The sequence below is a fragment of the Hyaena hyaena genome, unplaced genomic scaffold (assembly GCF_003009895.1).
Source record: "Hyaena hyaena isolate Hyena2069 unplaced genomic scaffold, ASM300989v1 scaffold_673, whole genome shotgun sequence".
Taxonomy (NCBI): Eukaryota; Metazoa; Chordata; class Mammalia; order Carnivora; family Hyaenidae; genus Hyaena; species Hyaena hyaena.
In genome coordinates, this window is record NW_024081308.1 from 280,816 (window position 1) to 303,571 (window position 22,756).

Here is a 22,756-nt window from a genome sequence, read left to right on the forward strand (position 1 = left end):
TGCTTCCTTTATCTATTTTAATACATGTGGGAATCGAGTCGGATTGATAACTTTGTCTCTTAATAGCTGTTGCTTTTCCTCTAAACTCAGGTTTTGAGATGGGGGTGAGAGATTTAAAAAACAGGGGGTAGGGGCGCCTGGGTGGCATAGTCGGTTAAGCGTCCGACTTTCGCTTGGGTCATGATCTCGCGGTTCGTGGGTTCGAGCCCCGCGTCGGGCTCTGTGCTGACTGCCAGCTCAGAGCCTGGAGCCTGTTTCAGTCTGTGACTCCCCCTCTCTCTCTGACCCTCCCCTGCTCACGCTGTCTCTCTCTCTCTCCTAGAAATAAATAAAAAATATTTAAAAAAAAAAAAAAAACGGGGTATTTCAATTACATTGGCTAGACCCAACATTTGGCTACCAAATTCCATGGTGCCAAATTGATGTTAAAGGAACTGAAGCTGCCTCCATCAGCCATCCCCATCCCTCCAGTAAAAGAAATCACATTTCAACATCACAACAATGAAGGGACGTGATCTCAGATGAGTCCCTGGGATCATGATCCTCAGTCCATCTTGTCCAACCCACTCCATTTTTAATTCTTCCAGGAATGTGTCTTATTCATCCTTAAATGCCTAGCCCTTAGGTGAATATTGTTTCATGAAGTCAATGCTCCATAGGGGCTATTTGAAATAAATGAGTTAGCAAAATGGGAGCCTGGTTTCACTATGGTACTGATAGGAAAAGCTGGCCTGTCCCCTTAAAAGTATACACCCTACCTCGGATTCAGGCTCTGTGGCCCCCTTCTTCCCCCTGGCAGGACCCCCATGTTCTGACACGTTTTCTCCTCTCATCAAAATTGCTCGGAGAAAATATCGGATTTCTATCTTGTTGTGAATTGAAGTCACTGTGTTACCTTGCTCAACAGAATTGCATTTTGAACCCTCATGCTTGTTACGAAGGGAATAATTCTAAGCCCGGTTAAAGTACTCTCTTCCATGGCAGAAACCATGGGAATATCTGGGGGGAAGAGGTGTGTCTCGGCGCTGCTGAAATTCTGTTAAGGCTGAGCTGCCGATAAAAAATCTGGAAACAGTTTGGTGATTCCTTAAAAGCTTAAACACAGAAGTAGCCGGCAGTTCCACTCCTGGGCATTTACTCGAGAGAATGTAGAACATGCATCCACACAAAAACTCGTACACGGATCTTCATGGCAGCCTTATTCACAATAGCTAAAACGTGCAAACAACCCAGATGTCCCTCAAATGATGCACACAGTCTGATCCATCACACAGTGAAATATCATTTGGAATAAAATGGAATAAAGAGGAATGAAACGTTGATTCATGCGATGGCATAAATGAACCTTGAAAACATTCTATTAGGTGAAAGAAGTCAGACACAAAAGGGCACATATGATCTCATCTGGTTTATATGAAACATCCAGAATAGGCAAATCCGTAGAAACAGAAAGTAGATTAGTGGTTGCCAGCGACCTGGGGGCAGGAGAAATTGAGAGGGACTGCTGCTGCTACTAGAATTTATTTGGGGGACAATGGGAATATTCTGGATATTAGGATAGTATTGGTAGTAGTATATTAGGTAAATAGTATATTAGGATAGTATTGATAGTTGCACAACCTTGTGACTGTACTAAAAACCACTGAACTGTATAATCAAAATGGTGAATTTTATGTTATGTGAATTATGTTACGTGGGTTATATTCAATCTAAAAGAAGAAGAAGAGAGAAAGATTGTGGAGGAGGGAGGAATTCAGGGCAGGAAAAGCAAAGGGAACACTAGTCAAGATTGGCCAGGGGGACAGTCTCCTCGATGAGCCAGGGTCCTCTTGTCAACAACAGATAATCTATACATGTGCTTACAAAGCCCGCTTTTTACAAGGCCAATGTCAATCACAAATGCGTGCCACACTCCAGTTCTGCAAACCCATACGAGCAAATGGGAGCCCCCAAATTATAAAGTGCCTATGGTATAAAAACAAAAAAAGTTATGATGATCTATATTATGCTATTTGGCATTCAAAGAGTGGAAACTTGCTTAGGCTTCCTCAAAAAAAGGGGAATGTATTCTGAGTTTCTCTCGGAAACCACTGTTGAGTCAAAGACGCTGTGGGGACCAGCCATTCTCTTCCTGCCGTGTGGACACTTCAACTTTGCTTTGCCTGTCTCCGCTTCTCATCCTTTGCTGCTAATGGCAGGTCCGCTCTGCAATCTGCAGGCCAGGTCCCAGAGGAGGCAGAGAGATCAGCTTTGCTAAAGGGGAGGCAGCCTGCGTCTGGTCTGGCTGCGATCCCAGCCTGCTCACACGGTGGCCCCCTTGCTGTCCCTGGCTGGTCGGTGGCCACACCCACATCCCTGAGCAGAGGCCGCAGTAAGGCAGGGCGGCGAGGCTGCGCTGTCTAATGCCAGCACGGCCCGATGTGCTGGAAGATTGTGGGAACAGTCATTATAACTGAGCATTAAGTATTGTACTTCGGGTAAAAATGAATGTCTTAGAAGCACCAAGCAAGCTGTGCAAATAACTTTGGAGATTATATTTTATACAGAATTATCCAGTTCCCACTGTGAAAATTAAAAGACAATCGCTACTGCATTATCCCCCAAAATGCATTTCCTCTAAGTCCTAATAATAAGTGATTATGTAGCCATGGAAACAGCTATTTTAGGAGAAAGCAAATCAGAGGAAATTGGATCTTTAGAACAGGTTTATAAAATCAGACTTCGCTTAATGTAACTTGAAACTCTGTTGCTCACAGTGTAGATCCCAATGCTTTGTACTGATTGTTTACGTGATAAGCCCCTCTGGGAGTGCATCCATTTGAATAATGGGTTTTAGAATACTCAGAGAGAGAATATTCCAGAAAGAATCGCAAGTAAAGTACAATGATTTTCTGCTATGTCCCTGTCTGCCTTTGGCCATCTCTCAGGCGTCTTGGTGGCTACATTTACCACGTTTAAAACTCTCTAGCACTGATTTCATTCTCATGGCTCCTGAGTCCCCAGATTTAAGCTTTCAGGACAATCAGGAAATTATTAGCAAAAATGAAGTTTCTACTTCAAAGGTGTTCTTTTGCAGGTCATTTTAAAATCAAAGAAACTATAATTTAAAATGTCCATGTTACTACATACTGTTGAATTCATTAACTACATCATCGACCACCTGGGTGCAGCTACACAGTCTCCTTAACGCTCATTCTGATCTTTATTTCTTGCCAAATTTATTGTCAGATTTATTTTCTTGATCTGCAGAATTGGGCACGTTCCTGTTTATGGGCATACAGTCCATTTTTTGTAGGTATGAAGAATGGGTTTGGTGGCAGGGCAAAGTAGATGGGCCAGATATCCCAGAGCAAGTTGGTCAGCCCTTGGTTATACTCCTTTCTTCCCTGCCCAATTGGAAACCGTGCCCTGAGAAGGAATTTTTAAGAGGAATTGAAACTTTTAATTTTTAGGAGCTTAACACAGTGCTTCTGTGTGAGTACGAAGCCTCCACCTCGTCTCCTGTGTCTCCTTCTCACACTCATCTGATATCACACACACGACACTTGTGACAGCAGACGCGCGGGGTGTTTTCCCACCCCAAGCAATTCACCACGACACCAGCTGGATGTCCTACAATTTAACTCAGTGCAGATGCTCTCTACCCGGAGACCGTGTCAGATCGCACAGGTCAAAGGCTCAGTCCCTCGAGGCTGCCCCCCACTTCAGAGGCCAGTCTCAAGCGACGGTCTTCAGGTTACCTACAGCTTCTGCTCTACTACTGAGACCCACAGAAGTCAAGGGCACTTACTTCTATTTACTGTTTTGTGAAAGGAAATGGTAAAGGATCCACATGGACAGCCACATGATGAGATGTGCAGGGCGAGGTCTGGGAGGGTCTCCAGCACAGCAGCTTCTGTCCCCGTGGAGTTGGGGTGCATCGCCCTCCCGGTACATGCATGTATTTACCAACTTCTCCAGACCCTGTCCTTTGGGGGTTTTATGGAGGCTTCACCATGTAGGCGTGAACTATCCTTAATTTCAGTCCCTCTCCCCTTCCTGCAGGATGGGGTAGGCAGAGGCTGAAAGTTCCAAGCTTCTAGACATGGCTTGGTCCTTCTGGGGACCATCCCTGTCCGGGAGCCCACCCAAAGTCACCTCATTAAAACAAAAGACACTCCTATCACACAGGAAGCTACAAGGGATTTAAGAGTGCAGTGTTAAGAACAGGGGCCACCGACCAAATATCGGAACAGAAAATGCTCCCAGTGCTCTTAACCACATAGGAATTTGTGAGAGTTTCAGAAGCTCTGTGCCAGGAATCGGGATCAGAGATCCCGATGATCTCACATGGGTAAACAAATGCTTTAAAATCTTTCAGAAAAACGACTCCCTTGAGTGGAAGATCCTGGTGGATTTCCCCCACATCATCTCATTGAGTCTTCAGGCTTCCTGTGAAGAGAGGATGCTGAGATGGGGCTCAGGTCCTGTCCCTTCCAGCATTTCACACTGGTTTCTGGTGTTTCCATTCAGTAGATATTGTTAGATTCTTTTTGAAGCTGTGAAAACCCAAGCCTTTGAACTATATATGGTTATATATAACCATATATATATATATATATATATATAATGTTTTTGCTGCCTTAGAGCTGTATTTCCCCCAATTATTTCTTAGAAATAGAACCTTTGTCAAACAGTGTCCTATGTGGGGCGCCGGTAGTGGGGAGGGCGGTCAGCGGCAGTGAGGACCCCCACGGTCACCGTTGGCCTCTCCTATGCCCCTTTGTGGTGGCTCAGTTGGTCCCAAGAAACACTTCCGGGGCCCACTTGAAAGACTAAGGCTTGGGGCACCTGGGTGGCTTAGTCGGTTAAGTGACCGACTTTCGCTTAGGTCATGATCTCGCGGTTCGTGGGTTCGAGCCCCGCGTCGGGCTCTGTGCTGACTGCCAGCTCAGAGCCTGGAGCCTGTTTCAGAGTCTGTGTCTCCCTCTCTCTCTGACCCTCCCCTGCTCACGCTGTCTCTCTCTCTCTCTCCTAGAAATAAAAAAAAAATAAAATAAAAAAAAGGAATAACTTTTGGAATAACTTTCCAAAGTTGTAGCGGCAGGACTGAATGCAACTTGCATCAAATACCAAGTCAAAGGCAGCATTTTATGAGAATCAATATATCAAACCAAAGTGGTACTTTATTAGAGTGATCTTTATTTTAGATGTTTGCGTTGATAACATTTACGTATCATAAGATCTGTGTGGCCCCTTTGATCAAAACAAAATCGGAATTCAGTGCACATAGACGACCGTTGAGTCCTTCATGAGCGCTCAGTATGGGGTTTCTTCCTACTGGGAGCCGGGTGTTTGGAAACACTCTGGTTTATGCAGATAAATAATAACAAATAGTAGCAAAAATAGGAGTTTTTTTTAACTGGCTCTGTAATCACAAGAAACATTTTAAGTTAAATGATGCAGCATATGAAAAGGAGAAGAGTAAGAGATTCTCTTCCAAATTGAATTCCTGACAGCCTCCTCACACCTCTAAAACACGAGGTCTGATAGACACTTAACGTTTTTAGATATTTTTTAATATTTAAACGCGCAGATACGGTCTTTGAGACAGAAATTGATTCTGTGCCACCTTTTCACCTGTGACGGTTGCTGTGTGCTGAGAGCCTGGGCTCCCCTGCAGGGTGAGCCTTGCTGCATCAGGGCGCTGCCTCATCTGTGCCCTGCGGGGACCTCCCTTCATGGCTAGACTGCTGGACCGGTGCTGTGCCATCCACACAACGGCCAGTGCACTGCCACAGCCCCTCTCCCAGCACAGCCGCACATCTGCAAGAAGTGGAAAATGTGTGCATAATGGCCCGATGGGGGATGGAATCACACAGGTGTTCACAAGTATCAAAACTCAGCAAATGTGCACCTAGGATTTATGCTTCTTTGGACCTAAATTTTACATCAACAGAAAAAAATGTGAACAAATGCTGAGCTGTAGACAAATGTCGCGTGCTGAGGTATTTAGGAGGAAGTGAACTGGCATCTGCAATTTCCTTGAAATGTATCCAAAATAAGAGATAGGTGTTTTTTAAGTATGGTAAAATAGTAATCGCAAAATCTAGGTGGTGGGTATTCAAGCATCCACTATAAAATTATTTTAGGCTGTGTGTTTGAAATGTTTCATAGTGAAATGCAGGGGTAGGAACATACATGTGTATAGATGTGATCAGAAGTCTAGAAAAAATAAATTACATAACACAGGTTAACACATCAGCGGTACTGGACAAATATAATATGCCACATAAGACATTTGCCTGTATGAGGGCTTTTATTACAATTCTCTTAACTGTTTGATGAATTCTTTGAAATATTTCCAAGGAACCCAAGGACCTCAGATTTAGTGGTTTTCAATCAAGTACTAACAAAGTGTATAACTTCAGAAAGACTTAGAGGTATGTCTTGTGTTTCAAGCTTCAAAGGGTAGCCACAGAATAGCTCATAGTTATAGAAATTTACCATGTGGGGCCCTATTCTACACACGTTACACAAGTTAACAAATTAATCCTCACACTAACCCAAAGAGGAGGAAACAAAATCACCTAAGTTTACACAGGACTATATCATGCCAGATTATGACTTGATTTATCCAGTATTTCAAATCTTAAACCTAAAGATGTGATGGGGCACCAGGGTGGTTCAGTTGATAAAGTGTCCAACTTCAGCTCAGGTCATGATCTCACCATCTGTGAGTTCGAGCCCTGCGCCAGACTCTGCTGAGAGCTTAGAGCCTGGAGCCTGCTTCAGATTCTGCATCTCCACTCTCTGCCCCTCCCCCACTCACACTCTGTCTCTCAAAAGTAAGCAAACATTTAAGAAAAAAACGCTAAAGATGTGAGATATTATTTCTTAAAAGTTCAAGAAACATTATGTGAGTATCAAATGTGTGCCAGGTACAGCCAGATGCTAAATTGTAAAGATGATGAGGCTGTAAGTTTATAAATAAGTGGATTTTCACACGGGCACCTATTTTTCAGATTCTGAAGCCACTGTCATTTACCTTCCATTTCCATCCAATTCCTATCATGAACATTGTTTGCAATTGAAAGCCAGGATAGCTTTTTATAGAGGTCCTCCTGGTTCGAGAAAGGGAAAGAAATTCTCCAAAGGGGGCAAATATTTGTAAATCATGTATCTTCTAAGTGACTTGTATCCAAAACACAGAAATAACTCCTATAGCTCAATAATAAATATAGAAATAACTTTAATATTAATACTTTTATCAATTTTAGAATGACCAAAGAAATAGAACAGACATTTCCTCATTAAGATATGTAAATGGCCAATAAACCCATGAGAAGATGATCAACACCATTGGCCATTGGGAAATGCAAAGCCAAACCATAATGAAATACCACCTCATAGCCACCGGGATGGCTATAATAGAAAGTAAAAAAAAAAAAAAAAAAAAAACTTTGGCAAGCACATGGAGAAATTGGAACCCTTACATATTGCTGGTAGGAATGTAAAATGGCATGTCTACTTCAAAAAGCAGTCTGGCAGTTCCACAAAAAGTGAATCGCAGAGTTACCATATGACCCAGCAGTTCCTCTCCCGGATACATACTCAAGAGAACTGAAAACACACATCCACACAAAAACTTCAAGACAAATGCTCTTAGCGGCATTATTCATAAGAGCCAGCAAGTGGAAACAACCCAAATACCCATCAGTTGATGAATGGGTAAACAAAATGTGGTTTCTCTGTACAATGGATGATTAGGTGGCTATACAAAGGAATGAAACACTGATTGACTCATGCTGCAACGTGGAAGACCCTTGAAAACCTGATGCTAAGTGAAAGAAGGCAGACACAAAAGGCCACATGCTGTATGATTCCATTTATAGGAAATGCCCTGAATAGACACCTAGAGACAGAAAGTAGATTAAGGGTTGCATAGCGTTGAGGGAGGGTGAGGGGGCAGATGAGAGGTGACTGCCTAATGGGTACAAGGTTTCCCTTTGGAGTGATGAAAATGTCCTAAGAGATGGCTGCACAACTCTGAATATGCGAAGTGCCATTGAATTGTGCACTTCAAATGCACTTCAAATTCAGATCCTCTGTTGCAACTAGCTTGTTAGGTCTTAACTTGGACTCCTCAGTAAAATTAACTTGGAGACTGCTGATAATTTGAAGTTCCTAATTTCAGGGCCTTTCTATTTAATTCCAAGGCAAGGGGGAGAGACTCCATCAAAAGTAGTGAACGGTTGCTCGATAGAAATTCATTTTCTTGCCCTATACAATGAATTCTGGCATCTTTGTGTGCTTGCATTGAGTGTGATGACAGTAATTATGCTGTGGATAATATTCAGTATAAGACTCATAACATTTCACATTTTGAGTATTCTTTTTAAAATCAGTTTAAGAGAGAAAAGAGAAGAAAGAATGAAAAAGCAAAAATATCGATTCAAAATATGATTCTCATGCTGAAAATATGTCTTAAACTTCTCTAAAAAATAAGCATCATGGAAATCGGCAGGTAATTTTACAAAAAGTTATTTCCATGGCATTTTCAGTTACTCCTCTCCATGCAGGGCCTGATACAGTGACATCTCATTAAATGTTTATTGAATGAATAATAAACCTAACCACACTTTTTAAAGTCCTCCTGATGGATGGTTTGTGTTCCATTATTGACTGCTCACATGGAATTATAGCACACCACTGTGCCTGGAGCCGTGCCTGCCTCATAGTAGGTGTTCAAAAAATACTTGTTAAATGAATGAACTTTTCTTTCTCTGTGTTCTCTACCATTTATAGTCTACCATTCTCAGCTATACAGAATTAATTTTCCTTTAAAACTCAGGTAAAGGCACAGTATCTGTTCATGACAGCATTATTCACAATAGCCAGAAAGTAGAAACAACACAAATGTCTGTCATATGACTAGAAAAACAAAATGTGATCTGTAAATACCCTGGACTATTACTCAACCCTTAAAAGGATGAAATATTGATAGTTACTCCTTTAGGACAGATGTGCTCACTGTCTCAGAGAAAACTGTATATATCATGGCAGAACATTGTAGAACTGCTTCCCTCCGCCCAGTAAACACCGAGAATGTATTCACAATATCAAGAAATTTAATTAAAGCCTTTAAATTGGATTTAGCCAGTAAGGAAGCTGCCCTTTGACAATTTCACATCAAAGAAAGCACTCAAACAGGAAGAAAGGAAAAAGCCTTCCTTGGGATAGTGCATGGTGTCAGTGGTTAGAATTACATATTTTCCTTACACCAGACCACATTGATCACATAATAATTAGAATCCATGGTATCAATGAAAAGCTACCTTTCAAATCCAAGTATATTCTATTATTATATTAGATGACAGAAATCTAAGCACAAATAGAATTTCCATTTGCTCACTAGCAATTTTATTCATATAACAACAATTAAGTGCATTGTATGCCATTGTTTCTTCATCTGTTTTATATTACTATGAATTTGGAATTAATATTTTTGCATAAAGAAATTAATATTTCTTCTTCTGTGAAGAAGAAATGAAAGAGTCTTCATACCAGCTACCCGAGGCAGGTGTAACTGCTAAGAAAGAAATCACTTTGCTGTACTCTGCCAAGATCCATGCAGCGACTAAATATATCTTCCAAAATCTAATAGGTCATTTTTGCAAAAAAAGAAAGAGAGAGAGAGAGACAGACAGAAAGACAGAAAGAAAGACAGAAAGAAAGAAAGACAGACAGACAGGAAGGAAGGAAGGAAGGAAGGAAGGAAGGAAGGAAGGAAGGAAGGAAGAAAGAAGGAAAGAAAGAAAGAAAGAAAGAAAGAAAGAAAGAAAGAAAGAAAGAAAGAAAGAAAGAAAGGAAGGAAGGAAGGAAGGAAGGAAGGAAGGAAGGAAGGAAGGAAGGAAGAAAGAAAGAAAGAAAGAGAAAGAAAGAAAGAAATCTTTATTATCCTCCATTGAATATGTTTAATGATATCTCAGATCTCTTTTAAGATAAGAAACTCAGCATCAGGTGAATACAGATTGGAAGGTCCATTTCTCATCCCAGTTCTTCCTCTGACAAATGGTGTGGTCTGAATAAATCAGCATATACTTGGTCTCTGAAAATAGAGGGCCCGGCGGGCACACCTTTTCAGAAGGCTCACCTTGTCCAGAAGTCCCTACGGCTCCTTTCCCCACATGCTTCTTTCAGCCACATGCTTCCACAGTTAGATTCTAAAGGTTGGCTTCCTTGCCAGGACCTGGGGCAGATAGCCAGACCTGCCAGGATGGTACTGTCACAGACATAGCATCGTGAGCCGCTGCAGAAAGGAAACCCTAAGATGCTTCCAGTGAGCAGGAACCACGTTGAATGCAATTTGTGGTTGTTTCCTTATTCTATTTCCTGTAAACGACATTGAAGAATTCACAAAGTTTTACACTGTAGTGTAAGTTGAAATTCAGTTAGCTTTGAATTCTCCTTTAACCCCTAAACTACTCATAAAAATACATTTTCCCTTTCCTGCAGTATGCTAAGCTTCACTATTAGGTCTTGTTTTCAAGATGTTAATCTTGGCTGGGACTTATTATATTTAGGACGTGGTTAATCATGCCCTGTGGCAGTCTGGTAGTTTCTGGAAAAGAAACCACCACATGTTGAACTTATCTTAGCGGAAAAGCTCAGCCAGTACCTTGACGCCTCAGTTGTGCAGAACCTTCCACGAGAAGAAACGCCGGGGGAAATAAATACCTTTGCTTTATGGAATATTATGCATGCATCACGTTTACTGATTACTTACCTACCGTTCCTGAGCTATGAACTCACTAAATATTTGTGGGATACAAGCACGAGCTAGAAGAGTCGAGCCCAACCCCATCAAAGATGATAGAACAAGAATGCATATCCATTATATTTTAGCCAAGCTATGTGGCACCTGATGGCTTAGTTCAAAACCATTTTAACATTAACGCTTAAAAGACATATATCTATCTTAGGCTTACTTTAAGTCACCAGTGTTCAGGGTGCCTGGGTGGCTCAGTCGGTTGTGTCTGACTTTGGCTCAAGTCATAATCTCACATTTCTTGGGTTAAAGCCCCGCGTCAGGCTCTGTGCTGACAGCTAGCTCAGAGCCTGGAGCCTGCTTCAGATTCTGTGTCTCCCTCTCTCTCTGACCCTCCCCTGCTCATGCTGTCTCTCTCTCTCTCTCTCTCAGAAATAAATAAAACATTAAAAAAAATTTTTTTAAATAAAAAATCACCAGTGTTCATTGTGTCAGAGAAAACCAAATCCTGTACAAGTACATTATAGTAGTATAGAAGCAGCAAGAAATATTCTGCCTCGCTATAGGACTTTATAATTCTAAACAGAAGTGTTAAAAAATAAATTATTTCTAGCAGGACTCACTGAATTAAGTTATATTTAGTTTCTTTTTTGGGGGGCAGGGGAGCAGGCAAATGGCAGAGGGAGAGACAGAATCTCATGCAGGCTTCACATTCAGCACAAAATACGACTGAGGGCTCAATCTCACAACCCTGAGAGACCATGACCCGAGCCGAAATCAAGAGTCGGATGCTTAACGGACTCAGCCAGCCAGGCACCCCTGTATTTGGTTTCTAATATAGTTTTGCCTTTTCCTAAAGATACCAGCTTAAACTAATGAAATCTTTATGTTCTGGCTCAAAAGCTTAATTGCAGCTCTTCTTTATATATATATATATATATTTTTTTTAATTTCTAGGAGAGAGAGAGAGAGACAGCGTGAGCAGGGGAGGGTCAGAGAGAGAGGGAGATACAGACTCTGAAATAGGCTCCAGGCTCCGAGCTGGCAGTCAGCACAGAGACCGACACGGGGCTCGAACCCACGAACCGCGAGATCATGACCTAAGCGAAAGTCGGACGCTTAACCGACTAAGCCACGCAGGCGCCCCTAATTGCAGCTCTTCTTGACCAAAAGGAATTCCCAGGCTTAGACTTGCAGGGGCACTGATGGGTGATGACTCCTTCCTTTTTGTATATAGCAGGGGTTAACCCAGAATTGAAAGGACTTTAAATGGTTCTCAGAATATGCAGTCGTTAGAACTAGTACACTCTATTCTGTGGACATGAGTATTTTAAATGACTTGACTTAATCTTAATTTAACTGTGAGACAATGTGACTTAAAAGCTGTGTCTCCTGGTAGATCAGATGCAGCATTGATGAGGGTATGAGTGCATCAGCAGCACACATTTGTTCCCAGGAGCAGCAGTAAAGACTCCCCCCGCCCCCACACACACCATCACCACCTCCCAGTACTCAGTCCACAATCCCTGTGGGGAAGCTCCTAGCTTCTGACGATCTGCTTACATTACACACACAAGGTGCACCAACAGGAAGACAAGAGAAGGTTTTAATATGCAACAAAATCTACTGCCTCGTGCGCACGTTAATAATTTTTTAACTCGCAGATTGTAAGCTTCACGTTGAAGTTTTTTTTTTTAATTTTTTTAATGTTTTTATTTATTTCTAGGAGAGAGAGAGAGAGAGACAGCGTATGCAGGGGAGGGTCAGAGAGAGGGAGACACAGACTCTGAAACAGGCTCCAGGCTCTGAGCTGGCAGTCAGCACAGAGCCCGACGCGGGGCTCGAACCCACAAACCGTGAGATCATGACCCAAGCGAAAGTCGGATGCTCAACCGACTAAGCCACCCAGGCGCCCCAACGTTCAAGTTTTTTAAAAAGTGATGTGAGAACAGCCAGCTTCCAGATTCCTGCAGAGTGGCCCCGCACGCAGCCTGGGCAGGCCAGTGTGCCCTGCTGCGCATTTGCCCTGGATCTGTAGTTGTGAAATTGCTTTCCATCCGGCATTGTGTCTGCAGGATGACTTGCCAATGTCCCGTCAGATAGCCAGGCAGTACTAGATATTACCGTGTGTCTCTATGCAGGGAAATAAGCTTTTCTTAAAAAGGAAAAAAAAAGTAGCATAATAAAGATTTCTGGTGAAAAAGGGAAACAGTGACTGGAAAGAGGAATATATTTCTTGTTTCACAGACAGAAAAAATTTCAAGTCTTTGTTTTCCTTCCGTTGTTTAGTTTCTACTCATATTTTTCTGTCCCTCAGAGGCAGGAACCCCCTCAAAGGAGTAGGTTTTCTTTCTACAGAACATTCTGTAAATGGAGGAGTAACACAGAAATAGACACAGGCTGCCTTCTCTGTTTCGCTGAATCTACTCCACATGTTCCCTGTGAGATCTGCAAACGTCCATCACAAATTGCTGGGCAAAGGGCAATTTAGATAATACACGTTTTTCTCTTAGTAAATTGTACAATAATCTGTGCAGATGGTTTCGGGATTGTTTTAATGAAATTAAGCAGCCTATAGCATTTGGCTCTGTTTCGCTTAAATTAAGGTTTTAAGATTTATTCCTATGTTGTGTCTGGTTATAGTTACATATTTTCATTACTACATAGTATTCGATATAAAAGTACACCACAATTCATTTTTCTGTTCTGTTCCTGGACAGTCGGGTTGTTTCCAGGTTTTGGCTATGACAAATAATGATGCTGTGAACATTTGATTCTGTAACCTGGTATACAGGTGCAAAAATTTCTCTAGGGTGGATAATCAGATAAGGAATTATGCTCATAGGGGATGCATACTTTAACTTTATTAGATACTGCTAATTTTTTTTCCCGAGGAGATTACATCTACTGACACTCCCAACAGTAGTGTTACGAGAGTCTTCGTTGCTTTATATCTCTGCCAGAACACACTATTTTGAGACGTTGCCTGAATTACTCTGAGGGATTTTTAAAATTTATTTAGTGGTTTGGAACTGTCCTTCCTGGTGCCAAGGCCTGATGCAGACATTATTGCCCACTGTTAAGATCATAATGTCTCCCTTTCCAGTGTTATAAATGAAGAAATGAGGCCCAGCAAGGAGAGATGACCTGGTCTGGGTCACACAGCTTTGCCCAGGACAGAAAAAAAGAGCCCCATGCCCCGTGCTCAGTCAGAAGCACACTGCACACCTCTCCCTCTGCTTTCCTGTTGCTTCCTTTGCTGGGAAGATCCAAAATTGTCTTAAAATAAGACTGAACTAAAAAGAGTCTAGAGTTATGCTTTAACAGAACCCAAGCAGAAAATTTAATTCTTAGAGACTACTTAAAAAAAAAAAAAAAAAAAAAGAATTGCTGCCATTGGTTCTTTCTAAATCCAGATCTTTCTTTACCTGGGACTGAGGAGAAGGAATATGGAGCACCCCCCCCCCAAGTTCTGTGAACATCTAGGACAAGGTGATCATTGCTCTACTCAATACCAAAAGAAATTGCAAACTATCCTTAGAAAACCAAGACTATCTAGATTTAATCTTCAGCCCGTCATCACACTGGTAAGCTATTCAGTATAGAGAAGGAATAAGAGCATCCCCACATCAGTACAGCTGTAGATGCCAAATTAGACCATCAGGACATAGGTTATTCAGGTACTCCTAAGAGTGTTAACTCCCTGCACCACCGTCAGGACTGATAACCTAGGCGTTACCAGCCTGTACACACAGCAATGCAGAAGTCCACTCAAATGACAACTCTTCTGTTTCTAACTCTTCCTTGTTCTCATTTTAAAACCTTGACACCATATTAATATAGTTTGCGGTACAATGACTTTGCAGTTTCCCAAGGTGTGAGGAGTCTCGGAGTATTCGATTATAGCTGTGTTCCAAAATAAAAAGGTGATAGAAACTATCGATATAACATATACAGTAATACAGTAGATGTAATGCAGTCCTTCAAATGGTCACCGAGGGTATATATATATATATATCCAATGCCATTTTCTTTGAATGCATTCATACATTCCACAGAAATATATTAAGCATCTGTGTGTCCCAGAGGTTGACTGGTACAGGTCAAGAAACAAAATGTCACCATGGAAAGACCAGAAAGGATATACTGCTACTGAGCAAATCATAGGTACATTCATACATACAAATTGTGGGCAGTGATGAGGAACTCTAAAAGAGAATTCAAGGCATAATATTTCAACCCCCCTGGAAAACTACCTGTGAGAAGTAGTATTTTAACATGCACAATAAAATTATTTTCCATGTATGTTTAGTTCATTCTTTTATTTTGGAATGTCTTTGGATTTAGCAAATGATTCTTTTCCAATGAACTCAAGCCGTAGGACCTGCTTAAATATCTCAGGTTTAGCCATTGGTATTGGTTCAAAGGAAGAAAGAAAAAGAATAGGCTATTTTATGGTAAAATAATTAACTGGCTTGACTAACAGGTTTCTAGAGATGTCTGCACTCTAATCAAAATTTTCATACAGTCCCTAAGAAGAAAGTTCTACTTTGGATCTGGGTGTTATAAGGTAGCACTATTACTGCAGAAGTTTTGACTAGTCCACAATCATAAACTGTTTACGCGGGGTCCAGGACTTCCAGGGTTAGAATTTAGGACTTTTTGACTTTACAATGATGTGAAAACAATGCACATTTGGTAGACACCATACTTGGAATTTGGAATTTGGATCTTCTTCCAGGTTAGTGATGGGCAGTAAACTCCTCTCCGGAAATGCTGGGAAGGGGCAGTGACGCAACTCCCAGACAGCCACGTGATCACAAGGATAATATCCTTGCAACCATTCTGTACCCATACAGCCATTGTGTTTGTCACTTTCAGTACAGCATCCGGTCAATTACATGAGATACTCAACACTTGATTATAAAATAGGCTTTGTGTTAGATGATTTGGCCCAAATACAGGCGAATGGAGGTATTCTGAGCACGTTTAAGGCAGGCTCGGCTAAGCTATGATGTTCAATAGGTTAGGTGTATTGCAGCACCAGGTGGCTCAGTCAGTTGAATGTCCGACTTCAGCTCAGGTCAGAATCTCACAGTTCGTGGGTTCAAGCCGCATGTAGGGCTTTGCGGTGACAATGCAGAGTCTACTTCATATTCGGTCTCCCTCTCTCTCTGTCCCTTCCCCACCCACGTTTTCTCTCTCTCTCTCAAATAAATAAATACTTAAAAATTTTAAATAGGGCAGATGTATTAAATGCATTTTCAATAGGATATTTTCAACTTATGCTGGGTTTATTGGGATATAGCACATCGTAAATCAAGGAAGGTCTATATTCTTTCTTTACACCATGAATTGAGTCCAGAAGATTCTCATGTACAGAATTGCCATAGACAAAGATTCCTTTGATAATCTTACAAAAACTCAAAATAATCTCCCCTTTCCTGGATACATAAAAAACAAAGCATGCTAGTCTGAAACAGACCCTGAAGGCTTTCACCCTCGATGGAATGTTAAGAATGGAAAAACTTAGTGATAGAATGTGTATAGATGTAGAGAAGGGGGTCATCCAGGATGATTCCTAAGAATCTGACTCTAACAACTGGGTAACAGAGGTGCCATTTAATAAGGATGAGCAGGTTTGAGGGAGAAGGACTGAGTTCAGTCAGTTGGAGGAGTTGCCAAACAGTCTGGCACCCCAAATTCTCTAGTGTCGGGAGACATTATGGATACTGGAGCTCAGAAGGAAACTTCTCTAGAAATGCACAAGTGTTAGCTATAGATCATCCTGAACACAGTGGGGATGGCTGGGGTATTGATAGAGGAGAGAAGAGGGTGAGGCCTGAGGACTGTTGCTACTGAGCTCAGGGGGAGGAGGGGCACCGGCCAAAAACGAGGCTGGCCCCTCCTCATTCCTGCTGTCTGGAAATATGGCTTCTGGAACCCCACCCCATGCTCTTTGCCCTCAGTAAGTGACAGTCGCTTCAGGGGATGTTAATTGCATTAGCAACCTTACTTAGGTCACATTAACCTTAGAGTCCATGCAACTCCCTGGTCTTCTCAAAAGAATAGCTAACTCGCCAAAGATGAACAGTCATTTATTCTTATTAACTGATTGGAGTCTGCCTTGTTTTATCACTGGTCTCGCTATATCCATGGAATCTTATTTCTTTTTTTTTAAGCTTCTTTATTTATTTTGAGTAGGGGGAGGGGCAGAGAGAGAGAGAGAGAGAGAGAGAGAGAGAGAATCCCAAGCAGGCTCCATGATGTCAGAGCCTGGAGCGGGGCTCTGACTCACAATGTGGGAGATCATGACCTGAGCTGAAACCAAGAGTCAGTCACTTGACGGGCTAGCCACCCAGGAGTTCCCATGGAATCTATTTTTAACACTTAGCAGCTGTGTGGTCAGAGGCCAGTTGCTTGGCTCTCTGTGCTTCAGCTTCCTAACCTGTAAATCAGAGATGTTAGTAGCATCTACCCCATACCGTTTGTGAGGATGAGATGAGGGAATTCATGTAAAATGCCTGGAACAATGCTTGGCACATCAGTACTTAATAAATATTTATTGTCATCCTCGTCCTCATCTATCAAAGTTTCTCATGACTAGACTCCAAACCCTCTCACCTGATTAGAATTTGTCATTAGGCAAACTATGGAACATGTCAAGGAACCCTTTGGCTAACTGCAAGGAACCCCAAACAACGGGAGGGTGGGGCGAGCAGAGGAGATGCAGGTCCTCTGTCCCCACTTCAAACAAATTTCCTCCCTTTTATTTGCTTTTTATATTGTTTCTAGAAATGTCTTATGTGAAGAAAGAGTTCTACCTTTTGGGGAAGAAAACTAATCTTGGCTAAGCTGCTAACTAGGATGACGTTCTGGCTCCTCTCAACCACAATTCAATTCAGCAAAGCCTTATTGGACTCAGTGCCTGTTTTGTGAAGAGAGCCTGCTGGGTTCCTTGGGGAGAAAGGAGTAAGACTGTTCTCTACTTCCATGTGGTTCATGACATAAAAGTGCCCTGAACTCACAGGCCTGGTACCAGGAGTTATGCCCTGTGTGCTAAGGTAGAGAGGTCCAGAGGACAGAGGCTGCTGAGCACAGAGGAGGGGGATCCTGGCAGGCTTCATGGAGAAGGGGGCTTTTAAGAAATGTCAGGATCTCAATAGGCAGAGGTGCATGGGGTGTAAGCTCAGGAAGCAGGGACAGTATACACAGAGGGAGGAGCATCGAGCATGCCTCATTCTTCACACTGATCAAATGACACAAATGATCGTAGACTTCCATGCTACAGTCTGGTTTGACTGGCACACAGGGGAAGGAAAGAAAAGAAGGTGGGGACCCGGTAGGCCTGGCAGAGAAGTTCAGCATTTTCACCCAGATTCTGGAGCAAATGAGTGATCTAATCAGAGCTGTGGTTTAGGAAGATGCATGTGACACGCGCACTCCTTTACTTTGTGGTGCAAGACTGTTGGCGTGTTACCACCGGAAGCCGAACGGGATGGTACGACTCCGGATTAAAATTCTCTCTAAACAGAATTAGCTCTCAGCATTCATCTTCAGCATAGCTCATTAGGGCAGGTTGGGCCTTCTTATATCTTGTTATTGCTGTATCTGAGGAATCTTTCAAAAAAAAAAGAAAAAAGAAAAAAAAACAGCACACATTGCCGCCATTTGAAAGCCTGAGTTTTTAAAGGGAATGATACCTCGTGACAGTTTTGATGTATGCCAGTGGGTGTCGGTCCCAATACTTCACCATTCTCTGCCTGCATAATTTAAAACGACAATGTAGCCTGTCAAACTTAAATGTGAGTGAAGTTCCTTGGATATTTATAAAACATCAAGTAGATAGAATTGTGTCAGCAAAAGATGGATGACAGTTGCTTGCAAAGCACCTAGGAACTGAACTGAAAGCTACCGTATGAATACGGTGGTCCACGGCTTTGAAGGTATTCTCACCCATTGCAGTAAAAGGATATCACAATATTCCATCCCAAATTGTAGTCAGAAACTGAGAAGCACGTTTGTTTTGTTTGTTAATGAATTAATGAACCACAGTTCCGGTTGCCCTGAGAAAGTGGAAGTTACCCAGGCAACTAAAGAAAACGTTAGTCTGCAGACCTAGTTGACGGTTTGCTGGTTTTTTAACCCTCTGACCCGGCACCTGAAGGCCTGCCAAGTGGACTTCGATTTTTTTAAGGGGAGTTCCTGCCTGCTTGGGTAGATATATTCCCAAGTGTTCATGGGCACTCATTTTTGTCAATTTACTTATGCTTAAATTTTTTGCAAAACTGGAAGTGGAAAACAGGTGCCCAGGTGCGCACCGAGAGGGTCCACCGCGACGCGTCCGCGTCTGCGTGGTCCGGCCCAAGCCCGGCCTCCGAGGGCGTCCCCTGACCCCCCTGGGTCCCGCAGGCCCCGCCCCCGCCCCACCCCCAGCGCCGTCCGTCCCGCAGGCCCCGCCCCGGCGCGGGCTCTGACGTCACCGTCTGCGCCGCGCGCGGTAGAAACAGGAAGTGGGACCAAAACAAAGGAGCGGCGGCCGGGAGCGGACTTGCTTCTTTCTCCCTCTTCCGCGCTCGTATTGGCCCTGGCCGCAGACCCCTAGGAGCCGTTCAACTATGTCCAACATGGAGAAACACCTGTTCAACCTAAAGTTCGCCGCCAAAGAACTCAGCAGGAGTGCCAAAAAATGCGACAAGGAGGAAAAGGCCGAAAAGGCCAAGATTAAAAAGGCCATTCAGAAGGGCAACATGGAAGTGGCGAGGATACACGCCGAAAATGCCATTCGCCAGAAGAACCAAGCGGTGAATTTCTTGCGAATGAGTGCGCGGGTCGATGCGGTAGCTGCCAGAGTCCAGACGGCGGTGACGATGGGCAAGGTGACCAAGTCGATGGCCGGTGTGGTTAAGTCGATGGATGCGACGTTGAAGACTATGAATCTGGAGAAGATCTCCGCTTTGATGGACAAATTTGAGCACCAGTTCGAGACGCTGGACGTCCAGACGCAGCAAATGGAAGACACGATGAGCAGCACGACTACGCTGACCACTCCCCAGAACCAAGTGGATATGCTGCTCCAGGAAATGGCAGACGAGGCTGGCCTAGACCTCAACATGGAGCTGCCGCAGGGGCAGACCGGCTCTGTGGGCACGAGCGTGGCTTCGGCCGAGCAGGATGAATTATCCCAGAGACTGGCCCGCCTGCGGGATCAGGTGTGAGGACAGAACCCACTCTGAGGGTTCCTGGCCGTAGTCACCTTCTGAAATGCTCTGTATATTAAGGAGATACTATACACTAGAAACTCTGAACATGCCAGAATGCTGAAATGCTCTTTACTTAAGATGCTTCTACCTTTGGGTTTACAGTGCTCTCCGGATACACTAAAAAATCCCAGGCTCCCTCCATCTTAACTGGATTTTAAAGTTCCGTATAGCTTGTGATGATGTGTATTTTTATAGCTGCCTTTTAACAGAACTAGTTAATTTGGTGTGTATGAGTCTTTCTCAAAAATTTGGTCAAAACTCTTGTTCGGTGTCAGTTTTCTGCCTGAATTATCAAAATTGGAGATTTTTTTTTTGGTGTAATTAGTAATATCTAGAATTGACCGGTGGCGCATAAAAATTAAAAGAGGAGAATGATTACTTAGATTGATTACAGGGCTATCAACACCTCATTCAACTTACTTAATGGACAGTGCTATTTCTGTGGGGGGGTTTAGGTGGGTTTCTTTTTGTGTTTTTGCCATCACATTGAGACTACTGTTCTGTTGATCTGTTCACATAACTTATACTAAAATTATGGTGGGACATTCTGCATAATATTCTCTTTTCATGTTCTATAAGCTTTTCGTACGTTAGTTATCTTTTTACAACTGGAAAAATGCCACATAATTTCATTATAAGGAAAATTGTTTGCTCATTTGCATTTTTATTTACTAAAGAGTTTTTCAAAAGACCAGGTTTAACATGACAGGTTCAAATGAACGTCTTGAACACATTTCTAGCTATCCTCCAATTTCAACACTTTAATTAGACTTGTTATAAAGTATGTTAATTAGCATGGCAGTCATATTATTCTAACATTGCCAAAGAACTGTTGATTGGTTTAAGAGAACCCCGGGGTGGTGTGTTTGTAAGTTTTCTTTTGATTTTAATAACCAAAAACACGTAAAAGTAGAACCGCATTCTAAGTTCTAGTTGCTTGCATTTGTTATTTTCTTTTCGAGGAACTACTTGTTGAAAAACCCTGGAAATAGAAGGTGGAATGTTTTATTTAGCCGCGCAAATAACTTAAAATATATGTGCAGCCAGCTGGAAGTCTGGGAAAGAGGAAAGATGGAGAATTTGACAGCAGGCTTGACCCTCTGAGGCTAGGGCTCATCTGTGCTGCCTTTCATCTTTTAGAACAGCAGTATGTATTCGCTGGCTGCAAAGTAAAGCATGTAGCCACCACTTTCTCATACATAGCCTCTGAATATGGAGAACAGCCACTCGCTTTTGGGTTGGCAAGTGTATTAACCTAAGTTAAATACTTAAGGATATTCAAAATTCCCCCTTTCCTTCACTAGTAGATTTCTCCGTAAGAGAATTCCAGTGTTCCAAAAAATACTTCTGGGGACTCTTTCAAGCGCCTTGAAAGATTCATGACCAAATAGTCACCATTACGTTTTCCAGTATGAATGGGTGTATTAAAGGGGAAAAAAAAATGAACAGGTATATGCAGATGAGGACTGACCCTCATATTTAAGTGTGTTTACATTTGAATGTTGTTCCAAAGTCTTCCATAAGGGACACCTGTCGATTGATTATCAGCCCTGCATCTTCTTTCTAGAACTCCCCTTTCGGGGTTTCTTCTCATCCACATGGTTGCACAGAGGCAGCTATGTAAGCATAGCATGAGTCATAACCACCTCTTTAGACCGGGAAAAATAAAATACAGCTTAGTGTTGAACCCTTTGGTAAATTAAAGACCCTTTTATAGTGCAAATACTCCCAACAAAATTAATATATTTTGTGAGATTAAACAATGCTTGTATATGCTTGAACTTTCTTAAAATATGTTCATTTCAAACTATATGAATGTACATTTTTATGAACCATAAATATTTTCAAAAGCATACCAGGCCCATGAATTATTTCCTCACTTTTGCAGTTGATGAAATGCTGAAATGTAAGCCACAGAAGGTTGTCAAATAAATCACTTTAAACTGCATGTTACTGCATGTGAGTGTGCATCCTATTTTAAAAAAAAACTAAGGAAAAAGAATCAGAGGTAGATTTGCTTCAGAAAGTATGGTATTCTTCCAAACTCCCCCTTACCTCCTTAATTTATGTTTTGTTAGCATGTTAGTATATTTCTAGAAATTCTAGCTATTCCTTCTTTACTATAATAGTTTCTTCATGGTAACAAGAATCGTTCCTCATATTGAAACTTCCTGGACTAATGATAGATATATTTTATAAAAGGCTCCAACTCAGACATAAAAGGCTCCAACTCAGATATACCAAAGAAATAGTTAAGTAAATAATACAGGTACTGGTACAATTTTTACTCTTCTTTCTCCTTTTTATTTTCTGCCTTCAAATGTAGTTTCTAACATGGATTTGGAATATACTTTTATTTTATGAACAATTTAGCTTCCTTCATTTCAGATGATACACGTGCGACTGGAGAACTCTTACTAAAGCTGTTTCTTCCAGAAGTGTTAATGCCTATGTGCTTTTCAGATGAGGGCATGCTATGAGTCTTGTACACTGGGTGCCTACCCTACTGCCCTTGGTTTGGAAAAGAGTGACCCCCAGGTGCCCAGGTAACTCAGTCGACTAAGCGACCGACTTTAGCCTAGGTCATGATCTCGCCATTCCCGAGCTCAAGTCCCGCATTGGGCTCTGTGCTGACAGCTCAAAGCCTGGGGCCTGCTTCAGATTCTGTGTTTCCCTCTCTCTCTCTGCCCCTTCCCCACTCACACTCTGTCTGTATTTCTCAAAAATAAATATTTAAAAAATT

At 42.2% G+C, this 22,756-nt stretch overlaps 2 protein-coding genes across 3 annotated transcripts in view; both read left to right on the forward strand.

The window, feature by feature from the left end:
* Positions 1 to 22,756, forward strand: part of GNAL (G protein subunit alpha L) — a 153,294-nt gene that overhangs the window by 111,426 nt on the left and 19,112 nt on the right. The window lies entirely within an intron of this gene.
* CHMP1B (charged multivesicular body protein 1B) lies at positions 19,266 to 21,961 on the forward strand. The gene has a single exon (XM_039217233.1). The coding sequence runs from the start codon at positions 19,369 to 19,371 to the stop codon at positions 19,966 to 19,968; it is 600 nt and encodes a 199-aa protein (XP_039073164.1). The 5' UTR covers positions 19,266 to 19,368; the 3' UTR covers positions 19,969 to 21,961.